The 21,502-nt window shown below is 44.1% G+C and overlaps 1 protein-coding gene across 5 annotated transcripts in view; it reads right to left on the bottom strand.

The window, feature by feature from the left end:
- Positions 1-231: 231 nt before the first annotated feature.
- GOLGA7B (golgin A7 family member B) overlaps positions 232-21,502 on the bottom strand; it is a 47,296-nt gene continuing 26,025 nt past the window's right edge. For 2 of the 5 annotated variants that reach the window (XM_089509645.1, XM_089509643.1), the window contains exons 2-5: positions 10,685-10,810; positions 9,276-9,428; positions 1,679-1,780; positions 232-339 (exon numbers count right to left, since the gene is read on the bottom strand). In XM_089509645.1, coding sequence (XP_089365771.1) covers positions 232-339; positions 1,679-1,780; positions 9,276-9,428; positions 10,685-10,810 — 489 coding nt within the window. The other 3 variants (XM_089509642.1, XM_089509644.1, XM_089509646.1) reach the window with 2 other exon arrangements.

Consider the following 21,502-nt stretch of genomic DNA (forward strand, 5'->3'; position numbering starts at 1 on the left):
CACTTAGGGGAAGGAATGACCCACCTCCCAGGCTGAGTTCAAGCATCCCCTAAAAGTGGCATTTCTCTTGTGAGTTGTTGTAAACCCCAAAGGTATCACAACACTCCTTGCTGGCCTCCCACCCACCCCACCCGGGGGAGCTCAGAAGCGAGTGCTCTGATAGCGTAGTCTGCGGATCTCGGAGACACCATCGTCCCGGCAGTACAAGTCCCTGCCGGGACTCTGTGCCAGTCACCGGCCCCCTGCCCCCCCACCTCCACCCCCAGCACTGCTGCTGGCACTGCTGGAGCTCCCTGAGCTGGAACTGCTGCAACGATCCTCATAGATGGAGATCTCAATCTGTAGACAGTAGGCTGAGGACAACTTGCTTGGTACAGGTGTGATTAGTTGCCTGTGGCCATTGTTGCAAACCCCAGGAAGCAGCACCACCAACATGAGGACTAGGAAGAGGACGTCATGAACTTCAGCCCTATCATAAGGCAGAGGAAGATGAGGAAGTCCAGTACCAGATCCTGAGGGAAAGGGAAGCAAGCTCCTCAGTTGTTCCTCCCGCTTAGCTGTTCCTCCCCTCTCCCCCAAAAAGATTCAACTTCTTGAATAACTTCTTTAAAGTTCAAACTAAAACCCATATCAAATACACCATGCTACTGGGATGGAAGCCACCAACTGCCTCTGTATCAATCCCATCTGCTTAGAGCAGCAGCCATTATATGCTTGATGGATCAAGGAGAGGGCCATGGAGAATTCCTGTCTCCTGGTTACCCCTCACTCCCCATGTGATCCACCATTTTTCAAATGGTCTGATCCAGGAGCTACACAATATCATTGCTTGATACCATCAGCAGCACTTGGTATTCCAAAGGGAATCTTGCTTGAGGTACTTCCAGAGGCAAGAGTGTAGACCACACCTCATGGCACCTCAGAGAGGGGGTGTCACATGGTGGAGTGGTATACTTGGAGGGACTGGTGTTGCTACTGGGTGAGTGAGAAAGGATGTTGCCTCCCTTTCCCACTCACCCAACAGCCACACTGGGCCCTAAACAGGCCTTACAAAGGCTGCAGCATTGTCCCCATCAGCAGTGGCTGCTGCTTGGGTGATGGTGCCTTCAAGGTCTGGCATGCCTTCTGGGAGAGCAGCTGCACTGGACTCTGAAGACCCTGCGGGGGGGGGGGGGAGGCAAGACCTTCAGAGTCTGCCATGGCTACTCTCTCACCAGCCATGATAGACTCTGAAGGCCTTATAGGGGGTGGGATGCCTTCAGAGTCCAGCATGTCTGCTCTCCCAGCAGCTGCACTGGAGTCTGAAGGCCTTGGGAGGGCAGTGCCTTATTCAGGTCACATCAACCTCAGTGATGCCACTGGGTAATTCCTGAATTTTTGTTTGTCTGATGTCCTCAGAATTTCCTTCCCAGTATCTCTGCATGCATTGCATATATGCCTGAAACACTGATTAACACTCCATACATCTGGTAAAATAGGGATGTAGTCCACAAAAGCTTATGCCATAATGAGTTTGTGAAGTATTCAGATGCCATCAGGGTCTATTATTGAAGCAGAAAGACATAACTGCCTTTCTAGGAAGGGCGATATTGGTGGAATAGTGGGTTTTATCATATGAATACACTTTTATGATTCTCTTTCCATTTTCATTTCCCTTGGGGTCAGCATAAAAGGATACAACCCGCATGCCTCGTTCTACTGGGTCTGTCAGCAGTAACCCTCGTGGAGCATAAATTTTCTCATTCTGCTCTTGGATATACTTGGAGATCTTCTTCAAAACCTGGAGAGATAATCAGACTACCATTTAGCAACTACTTGGCAAAGATCATATCCAGTTAGAAAAGGTAGAGAATGAGAGATACAAGACAAAGAAGAAAATGCCTTTAACTATGTCCTCTTAGGTTCCTTTAGGAATATTTCACCTACTTTCAGAAATCAAACTGTACTTCATACAACCTAAAGCGATACACCTTCTCAATAATAGAAGGTAGTGTGGGCTGAGGAGCCTCTTTCAAACCACCAATTTCTGACTGATAAGTACCCTGTCAAATCTTGACTATATCCAATCTTTCAAGAAAACTTCACTCCTACACTGAACATGTTACCATTAATACTCACCTTAGGACATTCTTTATAAGTGATACTACAAGGGCTCTGTTAAGCTACAATCAAATATACCAGGAGGGGGGGAAGTTTTTATAGTACCCCAAGATCATGCAGAAATGTCTGAATTATTTCAATTATTTTAGCCTCAAAGGCTTCTCAATGCCCCTAGAGTGAGTGGGGCAATTTCACCATGATTTGAACCCCACTAGCCAGGCCATTTTAAGCCCAGAAGAGGCCTTTATTTTAATAGAAAGTAACCAGAAGGTCAGCTTGTGCATTACTTCCTCTTAGAAAAATGATCACCTTGGCTTAAAATGGCTCAAAAAGGACCAAAAATGTGGCAAAAGGGAACTCCACACTCTCTAGAGGGGCTGGGAAGGCATTTAGAAAAAACATCATTTTTTTACATGGTGGTGTGGCACTTGCTGCAGCCCCCAACAGTTGCCCATCCCAATATACATATTTGCTTGTGAGTCCCACTGAGCTCAATAGGGCTTACTTCTCAATAGGCACATATACAGGGATGCATTTCTGGCCTTTCTCACATATTAGGTATGCATTTAAAGTAGGTGTGCATCTTAAAAATAGTGTATATGAAGGATGTCTTATTGTGGAAGCAACAGTAGTGGATAAAGGTTTAAACCATGATCAGAGAGACAGTGTTAACTGCTGTTAAGTGGTTCTATTCCCATGCTGTTGGAGGCTGGAGAGAGGCAATCAGTCCAGAGAAAGCTGAAAGGGGAATGGTAGTGCTCTTCCTTCTCATGGTATACACATATTGCTTTTATTCCCCTGTGACCATTGATCGAACAGGTTTTCCAGGTCTGAAAACAGTGTTAAAAACAATGCAAATAGCAACCCCCTTCCTTTGGACACTGTGGAGATTATCGCACTGGGTTCTGAGAACGTTCTCATCACATGATGAGAACGGAACGCATTTGAGTATACCGCACGTATGTGTTCCAATCGGGTTCTCAGAACGTTTAAATGTGTTCCAAATGTGTTCCAGGAGGGTACAGATTGAATGTGTTCCCAGAGAGCTGAAACGTGATGAGAACATTCCAACAGAAGTGTGTGCGGTATTCATATCCGTTCTCAAATCCGTTCTCTCATTCCCCCGTCTCCTGATTGGCTGAAAGAATGACAGGCAGGGAGGCAGGGAGACAGGGAGGCAGGCAGGCGAGCGACTGCAGTGAGGGAAGGTGTGTGTGTGTGTGTGTGTGAGAGAGAGAGAGAGAGAGAGAGAGAGAGGGAGAGGGGGGGAAGAAGGAGGGAGGGAAAGAAGGAAAAAGGGAGAAAAGGTGGGACAAGGAAGAGAAGAGGAAAGCAGGGAAAGAGAGAGAAAGAGAGAGAAAGAGAGAGGGAAAGAAGAGACCAGAGCAGAGAGCAAGAGGGAGAGGGTCTGGCTGCTTCTGCGGGGGCCTCTAGTGTCATGTCCAGTGGGGCTCCTGTGCTGTCACAATGCAGGAGGCAGGGATGCCCAGGACCTTCTCCTCCTTCCCTCCAGGAGGGAACCCACAAAAGCTCCTCTGTTTGGAGCACCACAGAAAAGCAAGCAAACAACTCCCAGAATTCCATAGCAAAGAGCCAGACAAGAGTTAAAGCGGGGAGGGAAGCTCACAACCTGAAGGCACACATTACATGCACACACACAGGAGGAAATGGGATGACAGCAGAGGACTCTTCTTTTCTAACCGGTTTAAAGAGCTGCAATGGCTGCAGGGGCTCTCCCCTTGGTCCAGTCCCCTCCCTTTCCCTCCGCTTGAAGGGACCTCCGTGGAGCTCCCTTAAAGCCCAGGCTGCCAAGGAGGGGACTCTGCCCTTGGCCCATCAAGTTACATAAGTTTTATCCTATTTTCTTCAAACATATGCCAGCATATGAAGCCCCAGCGTTTTATAAGGGCTTGCCTTCCTTCCCTCCCAAGAGAATCCTCGGACTCCCTTCGGAGGGAAGACAAGCTGGGGAGGGGGGCTTGCCTTCCTTCCCTCCCAAGGGAATCTTCGGAGGGAAGACTTCTCAGTGAGGCTGAGAAGCACTCTCCCGGCCAGAGTCCCTAGGCTTACTGAAATCCCCCACCTCCCTTCCCCATAGAAATCAATCCAAAAACTGAGTTTAAAAGGAGCAGAGGCAAGCCCTTTGGGTCTGCATCTGGGAGAGATTTTAAACTCCGTTTTTGGATTGATTTCTATGGGGAAAGAGGGCAGAGAGAGAGATGGCAGGACATCCCCATAGCCAAGCAACCTCTGCCTCCCCAGATGAAGACCCATAGGGCTCACTGCTCTTTTTAAACTCTGTTTTTGGATTGATTTCTATGGGGAAAGAGGGCAGAGAGAGAGATGGCAGGATATCCCCATAGCCAAGCAAGCTCTGCCTCCCCAGATGAAGACCCATAGGGCTCACTGCTCTTTTTAAACTCCATTTTTGGATTGATTCCTATGGGGAAAGAGGGCAGAGAGAGAGATGGCAGGACATCCCCATAGCCAAGCAACCTCTGCCTCCCCAGATGAAGACCCATAGGGCTCACTGCTCTTTAAGCTCCGTTTTTGGATTGATTTCTATGGGGAAAGAGGGGAGAGGGAGAGATGGCAGGACATCCCTATAGCCAAGCAACCTCTGCCTCCTCAGATGAAGACCCATAGGGCTCACTGCTCTTTAAGCTCCGTTTTTGGATTGATTTCTATGGGGAAAGAGGGGAGAGGGAGAGATGGCAGGACATCCCCATAGCCAAGCAACCTCTACCTCCTCAGATGAAGACCCATAGGGCTCTCTGCTCTTTAAGCTCCATTTTTGGATTGATTTCTATGGGGAAAGAGGGGAGAGGGAGAGATGGCAGGACATCCCCATAGCCAAGCAACCTCTACCTCCTCAGATGAAGACCCATAGGGCTCTCTGCTCTTTAAGCTCCATTTTTGGATTGATTTCTATGGGGAAAGAGGGGAGAGGGAGAGATGGCAGGACATCCCCATAGCCAAGCAACCTCTGCCTCCTCAGATGAAGACCCATAGGGCTCACTGCTCTTTAAGCTCCGTTTTTGGATTGATTTCTATGGGGAAAGAGGGGAGAGGGAGAGATGGCAGGACATCCCCATAGCCAAGCAACCTCTGCCTCCTCAGATGAAGACCCATAGAGCTCTCTGCTCTTTAAGCTCCGTTTTTGGATTGATTTCTATGTGGAAAGAGGGGAGAGGGAGAGATGGCAGGACATCCCCATAGCCAAGCAACCTCTGCCTCCTCAGATGAAGACCCATAGGGCTCACTGCTCTTTAAGCTCCGTTTTTGGATTGATTTCTATGGGGAAAGAGGGGAGAGAGAGAGATGGCAGGACATCCCCATAGCCAAGCAACCTCTGCCTCCTCAGATGAAGACCCATAAGGGCTCTCTGCTCTTTTTTAACCTCCGTTTTTGGATTGATTCCTATGGGGAAGGGAGGTGAGGGATTTCAGTAAGCCAAGCCTCCCTTTTTCCTCTTTCCTGGGAGCAGCGCCTCTCCCGAGCCGTCCAACCTCTGAGTGGCGACGTCATCAGAACACAGCCCACAAAACGTAATACAGCAAACCGTTCTGAGAACGGTTTCAAGAAAAAGGAATCGCTGTGCGGTAAAATGCAGTTCTGATCACGTTCTGATCACGTTCTAGTTTACTAATGCAGTAATATCTGTTCCAGGAACGTTCTCATCACGTGATGATACGGAACGTTCTCAGAACGCAGTGCGATAATCTTCTGTGAGCTGGGATGGCTGTACAAACCATCATTTGGAAGCATTATTTATTTGGAGTAAAACTCTAAAAAAATAGAGTACTTTGGAGCTATGGTCCAAAAAAGCAGCTCTTCCAAACTCTAGTACAAGCCATGAATGGTGATTTTACTCACTTTGAACAGATAAAATCTCCCTCTCCCTTCCTTTCCCTCCCTCCCTCTCTCAGCTCAAATGTACCAACAGCATCTACTTTTAGAAGAAGAGAGGCAAGCTAACAAAATCAAGCTTTGGCACTGAATGGATTTATCAGGTTACCGCTTGTTTGCCCACAGAATAAATCTGTTGCCAGTATATCGATTCTGCTTTGATTTCTCTGTTATCCACTGAAGCTGCTTGTCTTCCTTTTGTTACAGCCAAAAGGAAGGTGTGAAGTTTCTGTGGGTGGCAGAAAAATCAAAGCTTCACAAGGGAAAAAAACCTCTTAAATTTCTTTAAAAAGCAAAACCAAAGATAACAACTATGGGTGCATCTACACTGTACAAATAATGAAGTTTGACAACACTTAAGTGCCGTGGCTCCATTCAATGGAATCCTAGGAGTTGTAGTTTTAAAACTTTACAACATTGGAGAAGTACTGAAATGCCTAATATTGATGACTAGTTGAAAAAATCATTGAATATAATTGAAATGGATTAAATAATGCTGTCACTGAAAGAGGAGGTGGTTAAAGAAGAATGCATATGGGAATCTTTAATTAGATACTGTAAAAAAAGATGGTCAATATAAGTAATAATATGATGAATAGAACTATGAAAGATTTAAATGTTAAAGATTACTTTTAAGACTTTTTTTTGTAAATGAGAAGTAAAAAGAATTCAAGAACTTGCACAGTCCGAGCACCAACCAGAGTAACCAGAGGCCTGGTGCCTCACAAAACTACAGATCCCAGGATTCTGAAGGATGGGTCCATGGGAAATGGTGTCAAACTGTGTTATTTCTGCAGTGTAGATGCATTCTTTGTGATCAAGCATCTGGCTGTACAGCACAAACACTTTAAATTGATTAGGGTGCACCAGACTGACATTGCCACTGCCCTCTCACTAGTGATATACTGTGCAAGTGTCAAAAGTAGGATTCCTGTTGCAGTTCCTCCTCACACTCCATTGCTCATGGGAGGGAGGTGGAAATATTAGTCTTTTGTGTCCCAATCAAGAGGAGAACAGATCCACATCACTTGCAGCAGATAATGCTCAGTAAATCAAGATTTGGGTACTTTTGCTATCCCTGCATATTGAATATGTAGTACATATTCAATATGTAATGTAGAATTATGGATTATTTATAGATGCGTAATTTGAGATTAAACATTTCTAACTGCAATTGTGAATTCCAGTCATGTTGTTAGGTCAGTTCATCTACCTAATGTGCTAAATATTGACCCACTGCATTTTGCCTGATCCTAAATCCTACATCCCAGCCCTTTTTTCCCCATCTAATGAAAGTGAAAAGGTGCATAAATACTTTCCTTTGGTGAAGCAAATAACAGCTTCAACAAGGGGGTGTGCAGTGGTGGCTGGTAGCCTCCATGCCACTGAGGGAAAGAATCCACTCCATGATTTAGGCCCACTGTATAAAGGCTCTTTAAAATGTGGCCTTATAGATATCGATGGCGGGATACAGACGGGCAAAAAGGGGTGTATTCATGACGTCATGAAGGTAGAGCCTTCAGACGGGCCTTACCTGAATGCCGCCATGAACACGCCCCCCGCACGCCCCAAGCGGGAAGAGGCGGCATTAAAAAGGTGCTGCTTTTCTCAGCTTCTTTTCCGTTTGATGCGCAGCTGCGCAGCTCCGTCTGTAAGCTGCTGCACCGGTATGCCAGAATTGCTACGCCGCTAATTTAAGTTGCCCATTTAAAAGCTCCGTGTCTGCTGCGTCGCATAATGAGTCGGGGTCCTGGAACATACGCAGTTTGCAGTCAGGCTTTAATTGCAGCGTCAGCTGCCATGCAGGTGTGGAAGCTGTAGCACAGCTGCAGCGCATTTTAAGACTCGTAACCCTAACCCTAACCCTAACCCTAACCCTAACCCTAGAGCAACATGTACGCATGCGCTGCTTGGAAAGTTTGGACTTTAAAGTGAGCCCCTACACACATTCCTGTGCCATTTTCACCTAACAATAAACCCCCCTAAAACTGTAAATATTTACATATGTACAAGGGAGGTGATGGGGGATGGCAGGGGGACAGCGGTGGCAGCGGCGACAGCTGTGGCTGTGCATTGCAGATTCAGCAGGAGCGCGGGGACGAAAGGAGAGGAGGCATCCATGATGCTGGTGACACTGGCAAAGTGCAAGCGGGCAAGGATGCCAACACCAGCTGATCACCAGCTGGCAGGAGACCACCATTGTTCTTGGGCAGAGCGGGGAAAAAAGTTTTGAAGGGGCTTGGGCACTTTAAATGTGCCCATAGGCTTTCTGCCGCAGCTGCGCATCCGCCAGCCGGCAAAGGAAAAAAAAAAGCCCCGTTTTTGGCCGCCCATGAGGAAGCTGCCTCTCTCTTTGCAGTGTCCTCCAAGGCGGCGGTTTGGAAACTGCGGGTCAGAAACGGCCCCAGGTGAGGCGTCTTCACTGCCCGTCTGTACCCCGCCAAAATCTATGCATGTTCAAGTCTCATTAAATACAGTGGCATAATAAAATGGTGTCCCTTATATAAAATGGCAGAATCAAGATTTGCTTTTTGCAATTTATATATTTTAAAAATATTTCCAAGCCATGAATGGTTGATTCTGTGGATAAAGAATCCATGGATACAGAGGGCCAACTGTAAAATGTAAAATCAATTCAGCACCTGGGGTAGCTCCTTTACTATTCAGATTCCATTATTCCATGAAAGTCACCAGCTCCCTCAACATGTTGACCCCAGTCCAATGTGCTCAAATGTGCATTGCTGCTAGAGCACAGGTATTTGTGGAGATATTGCCTCATTTGGTCCTTAGTGTGCTTCTTTTCCTCAGAAAATCAATAATAGGGGTGAGCAATGCAACTTGTGGGACACATAGGGTCCCCAACTAGATACATACAATTGGGCCCCCTTCATCTAAAAGGGCTTTTTAAGCAAAATAAAAAAATTCAAGATTACAGGCTTCATAATCTACAGTGGGCCCTTGGTATCTTCTGGGGTTTGGCTTCAGGATTCCCAGTGGATACCAAAATCCATGGATACTCAAGTCCCATTATATACAATGGCATAGTAAAACAGCAAAATCAAGATTTGCGTTTTGAAATTTATATATTTTTTAAAATATTTCCAAGTTATGGGTGTTTGAATCTGTGGATAAAAAATTTGTGGATAAACAGGGCTGGCTGTATATAAATAGCTATTGTTAGGTTGGGTTCATCTACCTGATGTGGGGCATATTGGCCCATCAACATGTTACAGCAGCATTAATAATATCAATTGTGCCTTCCAAACCTTCTCATAATGGGTCTCCATGCAGAGGAAGATGAAGTAGGCTGTAGCGCAGGCCAGGCATCCCTCCAGGTAGGAGCTGCCTCCAATTTTCTCAGCTTCTGCATAGAAGTTGTTGAGGGTCTTCACTGTATCCTCAAAAAGGTGCCGTTCAATCTTTGGCCAGGAGGAAAAAAGAGAAAGAGCACTTTAAGAGAGATGTGTGGGAGGCCTTTTGATGAAAATACTTGGTCTTCTCCTTCAGCCAGATATATCAAGACAGAGCAGTGTCATTCACAAGCAGAAGGAAAAAATAGAATAAGAGCAGGCAAGCTGTAGGCTGGCATGCACATGTGCCTTATGCATTCAGGGCTAGCCCAAGATATTCTGCTATTGGGGGCTAAATAATAAATGCACGGGTGTAGCTAAAGTGAAGGACAACATATAGGCATTTCCTCCCAAATAAGAATTCAGAATCCCCAAATGAAATTTTCCTTCAGTCTCAAAATTCCTAGCATTGCACTAACTTAAAACTTCAGTTTAGCATTTAGAAATATAGTTAAAGCATGTAAAGAAAAAAACAACAACCAAAGTTACCAAGGGAATGCAAACAATGCAAATATATCAGAGTTCTAAGTGTGAATAGTTTTCAATGTCTCACTCTCTGATTTGCTACAAAATTGGAGACTGATGAAAAAAATCATTGAGAGCATAATTCTTATTTGGGAGGGCAGTGTCCGCATTTCCCCTCGCTCCCTAGCTAAACATATGAATGGTTCCCCACCACCACCACACATGACAAATTGTCTAAAGCTCATAGATGGGTTTTTAGCACTCAAGGCAGAAAATCTGAAAGGTCAGACCCATGCCCTCCTCCCCATTCACTACACTGCAAAAGAGGAAAGATGGCAAGTCATCTCTCTTCATTTCTACAAGACAGGAGAGGGAGAAAACGAGAATAACAGAAGCCAAGTTTTGCAGGGAGAAAGGGGAGAGCATAGGAGAACAGTAGCAGCTCATAAACGGGAGCCCTCCTGGCCCCAAACTGCTGTCCTTCCTAACTTGCTATCTAAAGCAGCTGTCTCACCCTATCTAATGAGAAGGCTATCTAAACTATGCATTTTATATGTAATGACCACAGGTGACAAGTTAAATGAAATCCACAAAGGAGACAAGGTTGGTATTCCCCAAGTCTACCAAAAGATTTCCTAGCATGCTATGAAACTTAGGTTTCCAAGCATCTAGAACAGTCTTCACCAACCTGGTACCTGTGTTGGATTTATGGCTCCTATCATCTTGAGCCAGCACAAACAATTCGTGGTACACTGATATCCTGATCTAGCCTCACTACCTTGGTCTAACATAAAGACTTACTACATGCTAAGCCAGTTAGAGCATGAACCACAACGACCCTATGAAACAACTCGCCATACCCGACTGTCCAACTCTGGAGGAAATTTGGTCTGGAACTGGCAGATGGTCCCATCACTGTAATCTCGCTGTACAAAAACCTTTGTGGCCAATGAAGCACTCCGCCGTAGTTCTTGGAGATTGTGGACCTGAAATTAAAAAACAGTGACAGATGTTTGCAATAGGCAAAAACATTTTCTAAAACATTGGAGTAAGAAATCCACAAGATGTCCTAATACCTGCTGATCAAACAACACATGCTTTTTGTTTGTGCACAGACTGGCATACACTTCACCATATCTTCACCTCCAGTTTTCCCCTGAGAAAAGCCTGACAATTCTCCCTCAATCACAACAATTTCACCTGCTGATGTTCTCTTTAGGATAATTGTCCCACTGATGTACTTGTCTCCTAAGGAAATAAATGCAGAAGGGCAAGTGGATATGTTCCTAGTAACCCATGCTCTGATAGCTTCCTACTGGAATGCAGTCTATCTGGGTGTGATAATGGGCTCTCCCATTATCTGGACAACACAGCTGAGGGGTATAGTCTCCCCTCCAGGAAAAAAAAATGTTAATAATGTGTTGGAAGAAATTAGAAAGAAGAAAAGATGCTCTTCTCACCATCCCTATTTCATGTACAGAAGAAAACTAGACTGGTGGCTGGACCATACTTCAGCACTGTCAATGGGAACGTTTCCTCTTCCACACATGAGGGCAGCAGCCCAATTTATAGGATAGAAGATAAGTTGTATAACCTACCAAGCTTTCTCCTTTAGGGTAAGGAAATGATCAGAGTGTTTAGTAGGAATGGCTGAGTAGTTGCTGCTGCTCCCTTTATCTATTAACAGACAATTACCTGAGGCAGTTGCCACCGAATGCTGGCCCTATAATGGCAGGTCCAGCATTCTGTTTCCTAGAATTATACACAAAGATGTTTGTCTTTCTCTTCTAAGGTATCAGCCAACTTTGAGACAGGACTGAGATGAAAATAACAGATTCATCCCATTTCCAGTTTGAATCTCAGCCAAAGACATTGATCAGAGGTTAGGTCAGGAAGGAAAGCATGGATCAAAGGGAAAAGCCTCAGGCTAATGCCTAGATTAGCCTTGCATCTGTCTTTCTTATTTAGTATAGAGCCAAGAACTCCAGCCCCAGCCCCCAGATCTTCCATAAATTTGCAGATGCCTGTCACATAATTTTAGGAAACAAAGGCTTGTACTGTCCTTGAGGCTAAACCATTATAAACATTTTATCAACTGCTAGGAGTGATGCCCACTTCTTCTTGATGTGTGAATACATTACCTCATCTTTTTAAGAACTGCTGGATTGCAGACCAGTTTAGTCTGGCAAATCTGAGCTAAATTTCTTCCTTGTCTGCCCTCTCCAAAGACATGGATTTGTTTGTTTACTTGGTTTTGTTATGACCAAAAAAAGAAGGCAATTTATTAAGCAGTTTGCCTCAATAGCTGGAGCATTAGCCTTGGTTCTGGAAAGTTGGTGGCATCTCTCATTTCTGCTCTGGCCTTATTGTCCAACAGTCATAAATAAACTGTAATCAGTTTTATACATGGAACATTAGACTGAATCACAAAGGTAACACTTGACTGATAATTATATTTAGCAGACTTGTTTTTGCCTCACCTTTCCAGACTTCCTCAATTTGTGTTCACTTAATATAGGCATTTTCTAAACAAAAACCAGTCTGAATCCTTGACAGGCCCATGGAGCTGAATTTCTTCTCTGAGAAGTATTCGATTTACCAATAATAGTAATAGTAATCATCATCATTATCATCCCCAAAGCTTCAACACTGCACTCTACTCTTGAATATGTGCATGGTGTAGTATTTGAGCATTAGATTATGACTCTAGAAACCTGAGTTCAGATCCCAGATCAGCGATGTAAACCCACTGGGTGATCTTGCGCAGGTCATATGCTCTCAGCCTCAGAGAATGGCAGTGGCAAATCCCTTCTGAAGAAACTTGCCAAGAAAAAAAACCCTCTGAAGAAACTTGCTAAGACAACCTCAGGGTTGTCATAGGTCAAAAATGACTTGAAGGCACACAATAACAACAACTTACATTTATATCCTATATTTCCTCCAAACAATTGAACTGTCGCACACACAGTTATTTTTCTTCCCCATTTCCAATTTTGTCCTCACCATTATTCTGTGAGCTGTGGCCAATCTGCGAATACAGTGGGCACTTGGTTTCTGCTAGGGTTTGGTTCCAGGAATGCCCCCTCCCTTCCCCTCGCTGTGGATACCAAAATCCATGGATGCTCAAGTCCCATTAAATACAATGGCCTAGCAAAATAGTGTACCTTATATAGAATAGCAAAATCAAGATTTGCTTTTGGGAATTATATCTTTTTGGAATATTTTCAAATTTTGGATGGCTGAACCCATGGATAAAGAATTCATAGATGTGGGGGGCTGACTGTAAATGACTGTGTAATAAGTATGTCCAGTTTGGACTGCTGGAATTAGAAAAGTCTCTGGGAGAACTCATTGATGATAACATCCACGAAACCATGATCCCGTCTCTGCACAACTGGGCTTGCTGCCAAGAAACTAACAGACAAGAGATAGATGGCTCTTCTAATTTAAAAGGATAGAAGGAAGAACTGGGAAGGATCTAAAGTGGGTATAACAAGGCCAAAGGAAGCAATCTTTTTTTGCAAAAGTTGGGTTCAACAAGTGCACAAAAAGGGTTCAACAAGTGCACATGGGGCAACAGATGCATATGGTTCATAGACAGAACACTAGGTCGATTAATTTAGGCATCTGCATGCACATATTAATCCTGCCAACACATTCATATCCTGTTTTATAGAAACAGGAACATATATTATACATTTATATTCATATTGATGGGAACATCAAAGCCAGGAACAGTTAGCTTTCAAGTTTGCAAAATTCATGCACATGTCTGGATTTTGAAGTCTGCAAAATTGGGGCATGTGTATGGGCTTTGAGGTCTACAAGGAGCAGAAATGTGTCTTGTGGCAACTTTATATAAAGCCTCAGCCAGAGTGTTGAGGTATAGTTTTTCCTTGCTAGAAAATCTGTCTAACCTGAGATAGATCTGGTTGATATCCTATGGAATTAAATTTTGCTAATATTTTGCTGTAGCTTTTGAAAGTAATATAACTAACTTGCATGTTGCTGCTATATGAGCGTAAGAAATTTACTTACACAACAACTATGTAGTGGTATCAATACCTATGCTTAATGATGTTATTTATAACCTTGTATTTCTCTTTTTGCAATTGATCTTATATACAGAAGCCTTTATAAGTAGATGTACTATATACCTTGGTTGAGAAATGTCTCTGATATTTCAAATCTGTGCATCTATATTCTGCTTGGTCACAGAAGGGATTCCTGGTGGAAAGGGAAAGTTTCTAGTTTACCAGAGCAGACGCACAATTAATGGTTGCCAACATGCTGAGAGCCAGCTTTCAGAGAACCCTGCACTGAGGCAGAATCTATCACAACTGGCCCAAATGGAGATACCACAGAATTTGATCGGTGAGGGGCAGAGATCTTAGCTCTAGTTCAATGTACAATGTTCTGTTTGCATTCTGAGTACAGTCCATTTTGTTTTACCTGTTTTGCAACATCATATACATACAATTGTAGGTACAGAAAAGATAAAAATGGTTGGGGCCCTGGAACAATACCAGAACCATTATAAACATTTTATCAACTGCTAGGAGTGATGCCCACTTCTTCTTGATGTGTAAATACATTAACTCATCTTTTCAAGAACTGCTGGAGTGCAGACCAGTTTGTATATATATTTATTTTTCACTTTTCCACATTACATCAGACGATAGCTCCCAATACAATAGGACAATCCCACCCCTCTAAGTCTAACAAGTAGACCAACAAAACATAGACAATTACCATACAATAAACAAAGGACACCAGACTTTGTACTAAAATACATCTAACACATAACGTCTTCCTAATGCTGCTTGAAATTTGATGATTCTGTTCTTATTTTTATCTTGGAAATTGTTCTTTGTTTCTTTAGTTTCCTTCACTTGGATCTGGTCGTCTGTTATCTTCATTCCTTGGTATTCCCATAGGTATATTCATCACTTAACCTAAGAATATCTAATACTGTAGAGTGAAATTATAAATTCTCCCCATATATATATATATATATATATATATATATATATATATATATATTAAAATATATTGTTCTACCTGCCTAACTTGAGTGCAGACCAGTTTGGTCTGGCAAATCTGAACTAAATTTCATCCAAATCTGCCCTCTCCCCTTCTGCACATATGAGGTCTTGTAGGAGGGCAGTTATGAAAGGAGACAAGATGCTTAAGTGCAAAGATGTAAGACTGAAAGCTAAAATTAGGATTGTCCAAACCATAGTATTTCCAATCGCCATGTATGGATGCGAGAGCCGAACAGTGAAGAAAGCTGATAGAAAGAAAATCAACTTATTTGAAATGTGGTGCTGGAGATACTGTGAACAGACAAACAAATGGGTCCCAGAGCAGATAAAGCCTAAGCTATCCCTGGAAACCAGGATAACTAAACTAAGACTGCTATATTCCTGCCACATCATTAGAAGACATAGAATCATAGAGTTGGAAGAAACCACAAGGATCATCTGGTCTAACTTGCTGCAGTGCAGGAATACACAAACAAAGCACTCCCAACAGATGACCTTCCAGCTTTTGTTTTCTAACCTTCAAAGAAGGATTTCCTGCATGGCAGGGGGTTGGACTGGATGGCCCTAGTGGTCTCTTCCAACTCTACGATTCTATGATTCTATGATTCTATGAAAGGAGGAGACTCCATTACACTCACAGGGACGATATTCCACTGCCATACAGCTCTTATTGTTAAGAAGTTCTTCCTAATGTTTAGGTGCAATATCTTTTCTTGGAATTTGAATCCATTGCTCCCTGTCCTAGTATACAAAGTGAAATAGACAGAGGTACAAAAAGTGTGAAACCATTTTCAGCCTTGCATCTTTGGTGAGACTAGCTGTTTTGAGCTCAAATATTTTCACTCATCTACTCAAATAACACACAAATATTGACAATAACTGAAACATTGGGAGATTCTTTGGGGGAAAAGAGGAAACGTGGTATATCTTTTTACCTCAGCACTGGGCCTTGATGCAATTACATCAGGTGAACCATCCTTGGATACTATATGTTATTTGGCATCTACATTTCAAGACCAACTTCATGTATGGTGTTAATATTGCTTGTCCTCTAGCATAGCTAGACAAATGGCCTTTGAAAGCAATTGCCCCAATTCCAGTATCTTCTCAAGATTTGGATATAGGTTGTCAGTCAGACAGTTAATCAAAGAGGCAGTGTGACTGGCAAGCAAGGACTGCATGGCAATACTTTCTTCCATAAAAAAATCAGAGTCAGAACAGAAGAGGATTGGTATTGCCCAGACTTGCACATATCGTTGCATTGCATTATTTCTCCATTTTGTTGTTTTGCGCTTTCAAGTTGTTTCTGATTTATGGCAACACAGGATTTTCTTGGCCAGATTTGTTCAGAGAATGGTTGCCTTGCCTTCCTCTAAGGCTGAGAGAGTGTGACTTGCTCAAACTCACCCAGTGGCTTTCCATGGCCAAGCAAGGATTTGAACCCTGGTCATAGTCATAGTCCAATGCTCAAACCACTACAACATGCTGGTTCTCTTTTTCCATCTCATTAAACAATAAATAAATACATACACCTCTAATTCTGCATAAAGCTATTCTTTATGTACTGCTTCTAATACAGTTAAGGCCCCTCTAAGGTTATAGAGCTAATCAAATTAAACATCAGGAGTTTATCAATGTCATAGTCATAGCATCAGAAACTGCAGTTACAAAAAAAAGGAATAATCTAGGATTGGATATGGAAGAATGGTTTAATGATGCAGTGAACACATTTTACTTTACAAAACTATCACGTCCTGTTTGGCTCCATGAAAGCAGAAAAACAATTAACAGAAATAGAAGCTATATGGAAATAGAAGCTACTTCACAATGCCAAGATCTATCAATTTATTTAAAATGTTTTTTCAGGAAATAATTGTTGAGTATAGCATATGCTGTGGTGTATATATATTTGCTACAGTTATATATTTTTGTATCTTAATAGTCAATGATGTATGAGATTAATTTGCCAATTATCTACATGGGGGATGTGGTTAGAGGACTGTGCTATGGAAAATAAACTATTGTTAGATATTTCACTTTTGCCAGTCAGTAAAACTTTTAAACATTTAAAGCCAGTTCTCTATGTGTTTATTAGTATGTATTTACTGTGCCTCTCAATCTCCTAACAATTTTGTTATTTATTGTTGGTATACACCTTCAAGTCAATTCCAACTTATGGCAATCTAATCATATGACTTTCATCCCAAGATATATTCTGTTCTGAGGAGGTTTGCCCTTGCCTTTCTCTAAGAATGAAAAAGGACACCCAGTGGGTTTCCATGACTGACAAGCAATTCAGACCCAGGTCCTCCAAAGTCCTAGTCCAACACTCAAACCACTACACCACACTGGCTCTCAAAAATTCTCTCGTCAATATATTGAAATAGAATTAACTAGAATTAAATCAGGGTAGGTCTAAAGCACCAAAAAACAAACTGAGAGAGAGTGGCCTCACCAATAGATAGAGGTTCCCAATGGGCAAAGGGATAAGGCAAGGCTGCATTCTATCACCCTACCTGTTCAATCTGTATGGAGAAACTATTGTATGAAGAGCAGGTTTAGACTCAGAAGAAGGAGTGTAGATAAGAAAAAAGAACATTAACAATCTAAGGTATGCAGATGACACCACAATACTAGCAGAAAACATCATAGACTTGGAACAGATACTAAGGAAGGTCAAGGAAGAAAGTACAAAGGCAAGATTAATGCTGAACATAAAGAAAACAAAAATAATAACTATGAAGGATCTACATAAGTTCAACCTAGATAATGAGGAAATTGAAATGGTTAAAGATTTTCCATACCTTGGATCAAACATCAGTCAAAAGGAGCCTGCAGTCAAGACATAAGAAGACTGGGGATGGGAAGGGAAGCCATGAAAGAACTAGACAAGATCCTAAAGTTTAAAGATATAAAACTGAGCACTAAAGTTAGAATTGTCCAAGTCATTGTATTCCCCATCACCATGTAAAGATGTGAGAGCTGGACAGTGAAAAAAGCCAATAAGAATGCCAACTCATTTGAGATGTGGTGCTGAAGAAGAGTGCTGAGGATATCATGGATGGCCAAAAAGACAAACAAATGGGTCCAAGAATAGATCAAACTTGAATTCTCCCTGGAAGCCAAGATGACGAAACTGAGGCTGTCATAGTTTGGCCATATCATGAGAAGGCACAACTCATTAGAAAATACTATAATGTTAGGAAAGGTAGAGGCCAACAGAAAGAGAGAAGAAGACTGCATACCAGATGGTTAGACTCAATCAGAGAGGCCATGGGCCTGAACATGCAGGACCTAAGCAAAGTGATTGAGGATAGGAGGTTTGGAGAAATCTCCTCCACAGGGTCGCCATGATTTGAGGCCAACGCAAGGGCAGTTAACAACAACAACAACAATGACAATAACAGGGGGGGAAAGCAAACAGCAGTTCTTTTAGTCTGGTTCCAGTCTGCAGGACATTTGGTTCTTAGAAGATGAAGAGCCATAGTTGCCTGGAGAGACCAAGTGTAGGATAACTTGTCATTCTGACCACATTCTGATCACAGTAAGATACTAGCTTTAATGCGAAATGGAAGAAAGTTACTCATTGTTGTGTGCCTTCAAGTCATTTCTGACTTATGGAGGCCCTAAGATCTCACCCTAGAAATAGCTCAAGGCTATGGACTTCTGGGAATTGTACAATTACAATTTTAAAAAACTTCAGTTCCCAAAATTCCATTGCCTTGAGCAATGGCAGTTAAAGCGATGTCAAATTGGATTACTTTTGCAATGTGGTTGGAGTTAAAGACAAGCCAAACAGGGTCTTATTGGTATAATGCATCTGAGGATGCAGGCTCAAGTCTATGAAAGCTCATGCTACCAACTTCTTTCTTTCATTTAGTCTCCAAGGCACTGCGAGATCCCTTTGTAGATAGATTTTACAGACTAACATGGTTATGGCTTTGAATTCTACCAGAAGGGTCTCATTGGGGGAGAGAAGGAAGAGGAGGCTGGTAAAGCTGCTAGATTGGTACAAGTGTGAGGACAGCACCCGGGAATGGGACAGGTGGGTCTGTGAAGCCAGAGTTGCAGGAGAGGAGTCTATAGCCCTCCTGGAGGGAGAGTTGCTGCCAAGCCCAGCCCTTCCTCAGTCTAATATGATCCCCATGGCAAGCAATGATTCATCCCAATGTTTCATCCCTACTAGAGGGGACCTACTGGATCACTTATACAGGAGCTGATTTACCAAGTTTCCATTGATTCAGTTGGTCTATTCTTGTATGGGATAACAACTGGATGGGGATACAGGAGCAGCTCCCCAGGATGGATGACAGAGAGACTTGATCCCAACCAAGGCTTGGTTAGGGATGTCTGAGTTGGCCTGAAACAACCTGGCAAAATTGGACCACCAAGAGTACTATGTATTATTATTATTATTATTATTATCATTATCATTATTATTATTTTCTTATATCCCACCTTTCTCCCAACATAAGGACTCAAGGTGATGAACAGCAAATTCAAAACATTACCATTTAAAAACAGTACAACAGCATTAACATGTGTAAATATAAAATTTTAAAAACCAATTAAACAATTGTAAAAGTTAAAGCAGTTATGAATTAAAATGTAGCATGTTAAAAATACAAACCTAAAAATGTAAGTTTAAATTAGCGTACACATTGTAAACCACTTAGGGAGTGCTGAAGTGCACAAATGAGCAGTATAGAAATGTACTTGCTCTTGCTCTTGCTAAATTGCACAACATTTAAATCCCGCCCTTATCATTTCGAAAAGTTTTGTGCCTGACAGCACAAAAATGATTATTTTTTTCCTGCCACCAAAAGGCTAGCAGGGATGGATCCCCCCTGGCCTCTCTAGGGAGGGAGTTCCCAATGGAGCTGAACCTCCCTAGGAATTCCCAATCAGAAGAGCACTAAAGGATCAAGCCCAAAGAAATATTCACACAGTGATTGTAGTTGAACCCTCCCAGGAACTATAAAAGAGCCTGCAGTCTCTCTTATTTGGGGGTAAAAGCTACACTGCCCACATGGTGCTTGTTTTACAGTCAGTTAGTAGGTAAATTTAAGGCTGTAACTCCAGGTCACAACATAAAGCCTCAGAGATGCCTAATCATTGAAAAGGCAACTTCAAAGCCAATTGTAGATACGAAAAATCACCTCAAGACGCTGGTTATATCACACCAAACAGACACATGCATAACATCTGAAATGCCTGCTCCAGTTTGACCAAAGATATCCTGTATCCAGTCTGAGTCTTTTATATATCAAAGGCTGCATCCACACTGGAGAAATAACCCGGTTTCGCACCGCTTTAACTCTTTCTGGCTCAAGGCTATAGAATTCTGGGAGATGGAGTTTGTTGTGGGCCCAGAGCAGAGCCCCTTGGCTTCAGGGGGACCCCTGCCTTCCTCCCTTCTAAGAGTCCCCTTCCTCCCAAGGCTCGGGGGGGGGGCATGCCTCTAGCAGAGGGAGGGGCACCGCTTGGGAGAAAGAGGGGTCCCCCAGGATGCCTCAGGAAGGGAGGGAGGGAGGCAGGAAGGAAGGAAAGAAATAAGGCAGGCAGGCAGGCAGGCAGGCAGGCAGGCAGGCAGGCAGGCAGGCAGGAAGGAAGGAAGGAGCGAGCTGTGGGCCCTCAGCCCAAGAGCCAGGCAGTGCCAGGGCCTCCAGCTGCAGAGCCAGCGCTGGGGATCGGGGCGGAGGAGGGAGGGAGGGAGAAATATCCCTGATCTGCCGGCTCCTCTGCCGCATGGGGCGGGCGAAGGCAGGTTCTGCCCAGTAGCTGCCAGGAGCAGGGCACCCCGAGGTCCTCCTTTCCCAGAGCAGGCGTCCTCCCTGTCAGCCCCTTCTGCCCAGGAGGCATGCCATCCCTCCCTCCCTTTGGAGCCGGACCTTCCTTCCCTCGGAGGGCTCCATTGGCGCCCTTGCTCCCTTGCCCTGAGATGCCACCCCCTGCTCCTGAGTCCTGCTCCTGGCTCACCTCGGTGGCCATGGTGCCCGGTGGTCCGGAGGGAGACTGCTCTCTCTGTCTCTTGGCCCGGGAAGGGCTCTGATCCTCTTGCGGCGCTCTCCTGGGTGCTGAAAGCCAGCCTCGGGAGGGAGGGAGGCAGGGAGGCAGGCGGCGGGTCAAACCCTGTCCGGGGGGCTAAGGGCCCATTGGCCAGCGCCAGGAGCCTTCCGCCAACCCTCCTCCTCCTCCTCCTCCTCTTCCTCCTCCTCTGCCCAGGCGCTGCTCAGGATGGCTCTCTCGGTGGCATCACTGCTAGGAAGGGGAGGGGAGGGGAGGGGAGGGAGGGAAGAGTGGGAGGGAGGGGTGGGCTGCCTCCTGCCCGCCTGCTCCAGGGGGAGCCCCATCCCCCTCTGGAGCCCTGGCCCTGGAGGGAGAGCAGGGCTGCATCCACACTGGAGAAATAATCCGTTTTGGCACCGCTTTAAGTGTCTTGGCTCAAGCCATGCCAAACCGGGTTATTTCTCCAGTGTGGATGCAGCCCCAGGAGAAGAAGCCCTTCAGCCCTGGCCACCCGGCCCCTGCTTCTCCTCTGCCTCTTTCCCTGAAACCCGCACCTCCTGGGCTCCCTGGCATCTGAGTCCCTCCAGGCTCCAAAGTAGGAAGGCTGGGGTCTCTGGAAGGGGC

This window comes from Sceloporus occidentalis, unplaced genomic scaffold (genome assembly GCF_023333645.1).
Source record: "Sceloporus occidentalis isolate IW3139 unplaced genomic scaffold, rSceOcc1.0.p SCAF_2, whole genome shotgun sequence".
Classification (NCBI taxonomy): domain Eukaryota; kingdom Metazoa; phylum Chordata; class Lepidosauria; order Squamata; family Phrynosomatidae; genus Sceloporus; species Sceloporus occidentalis.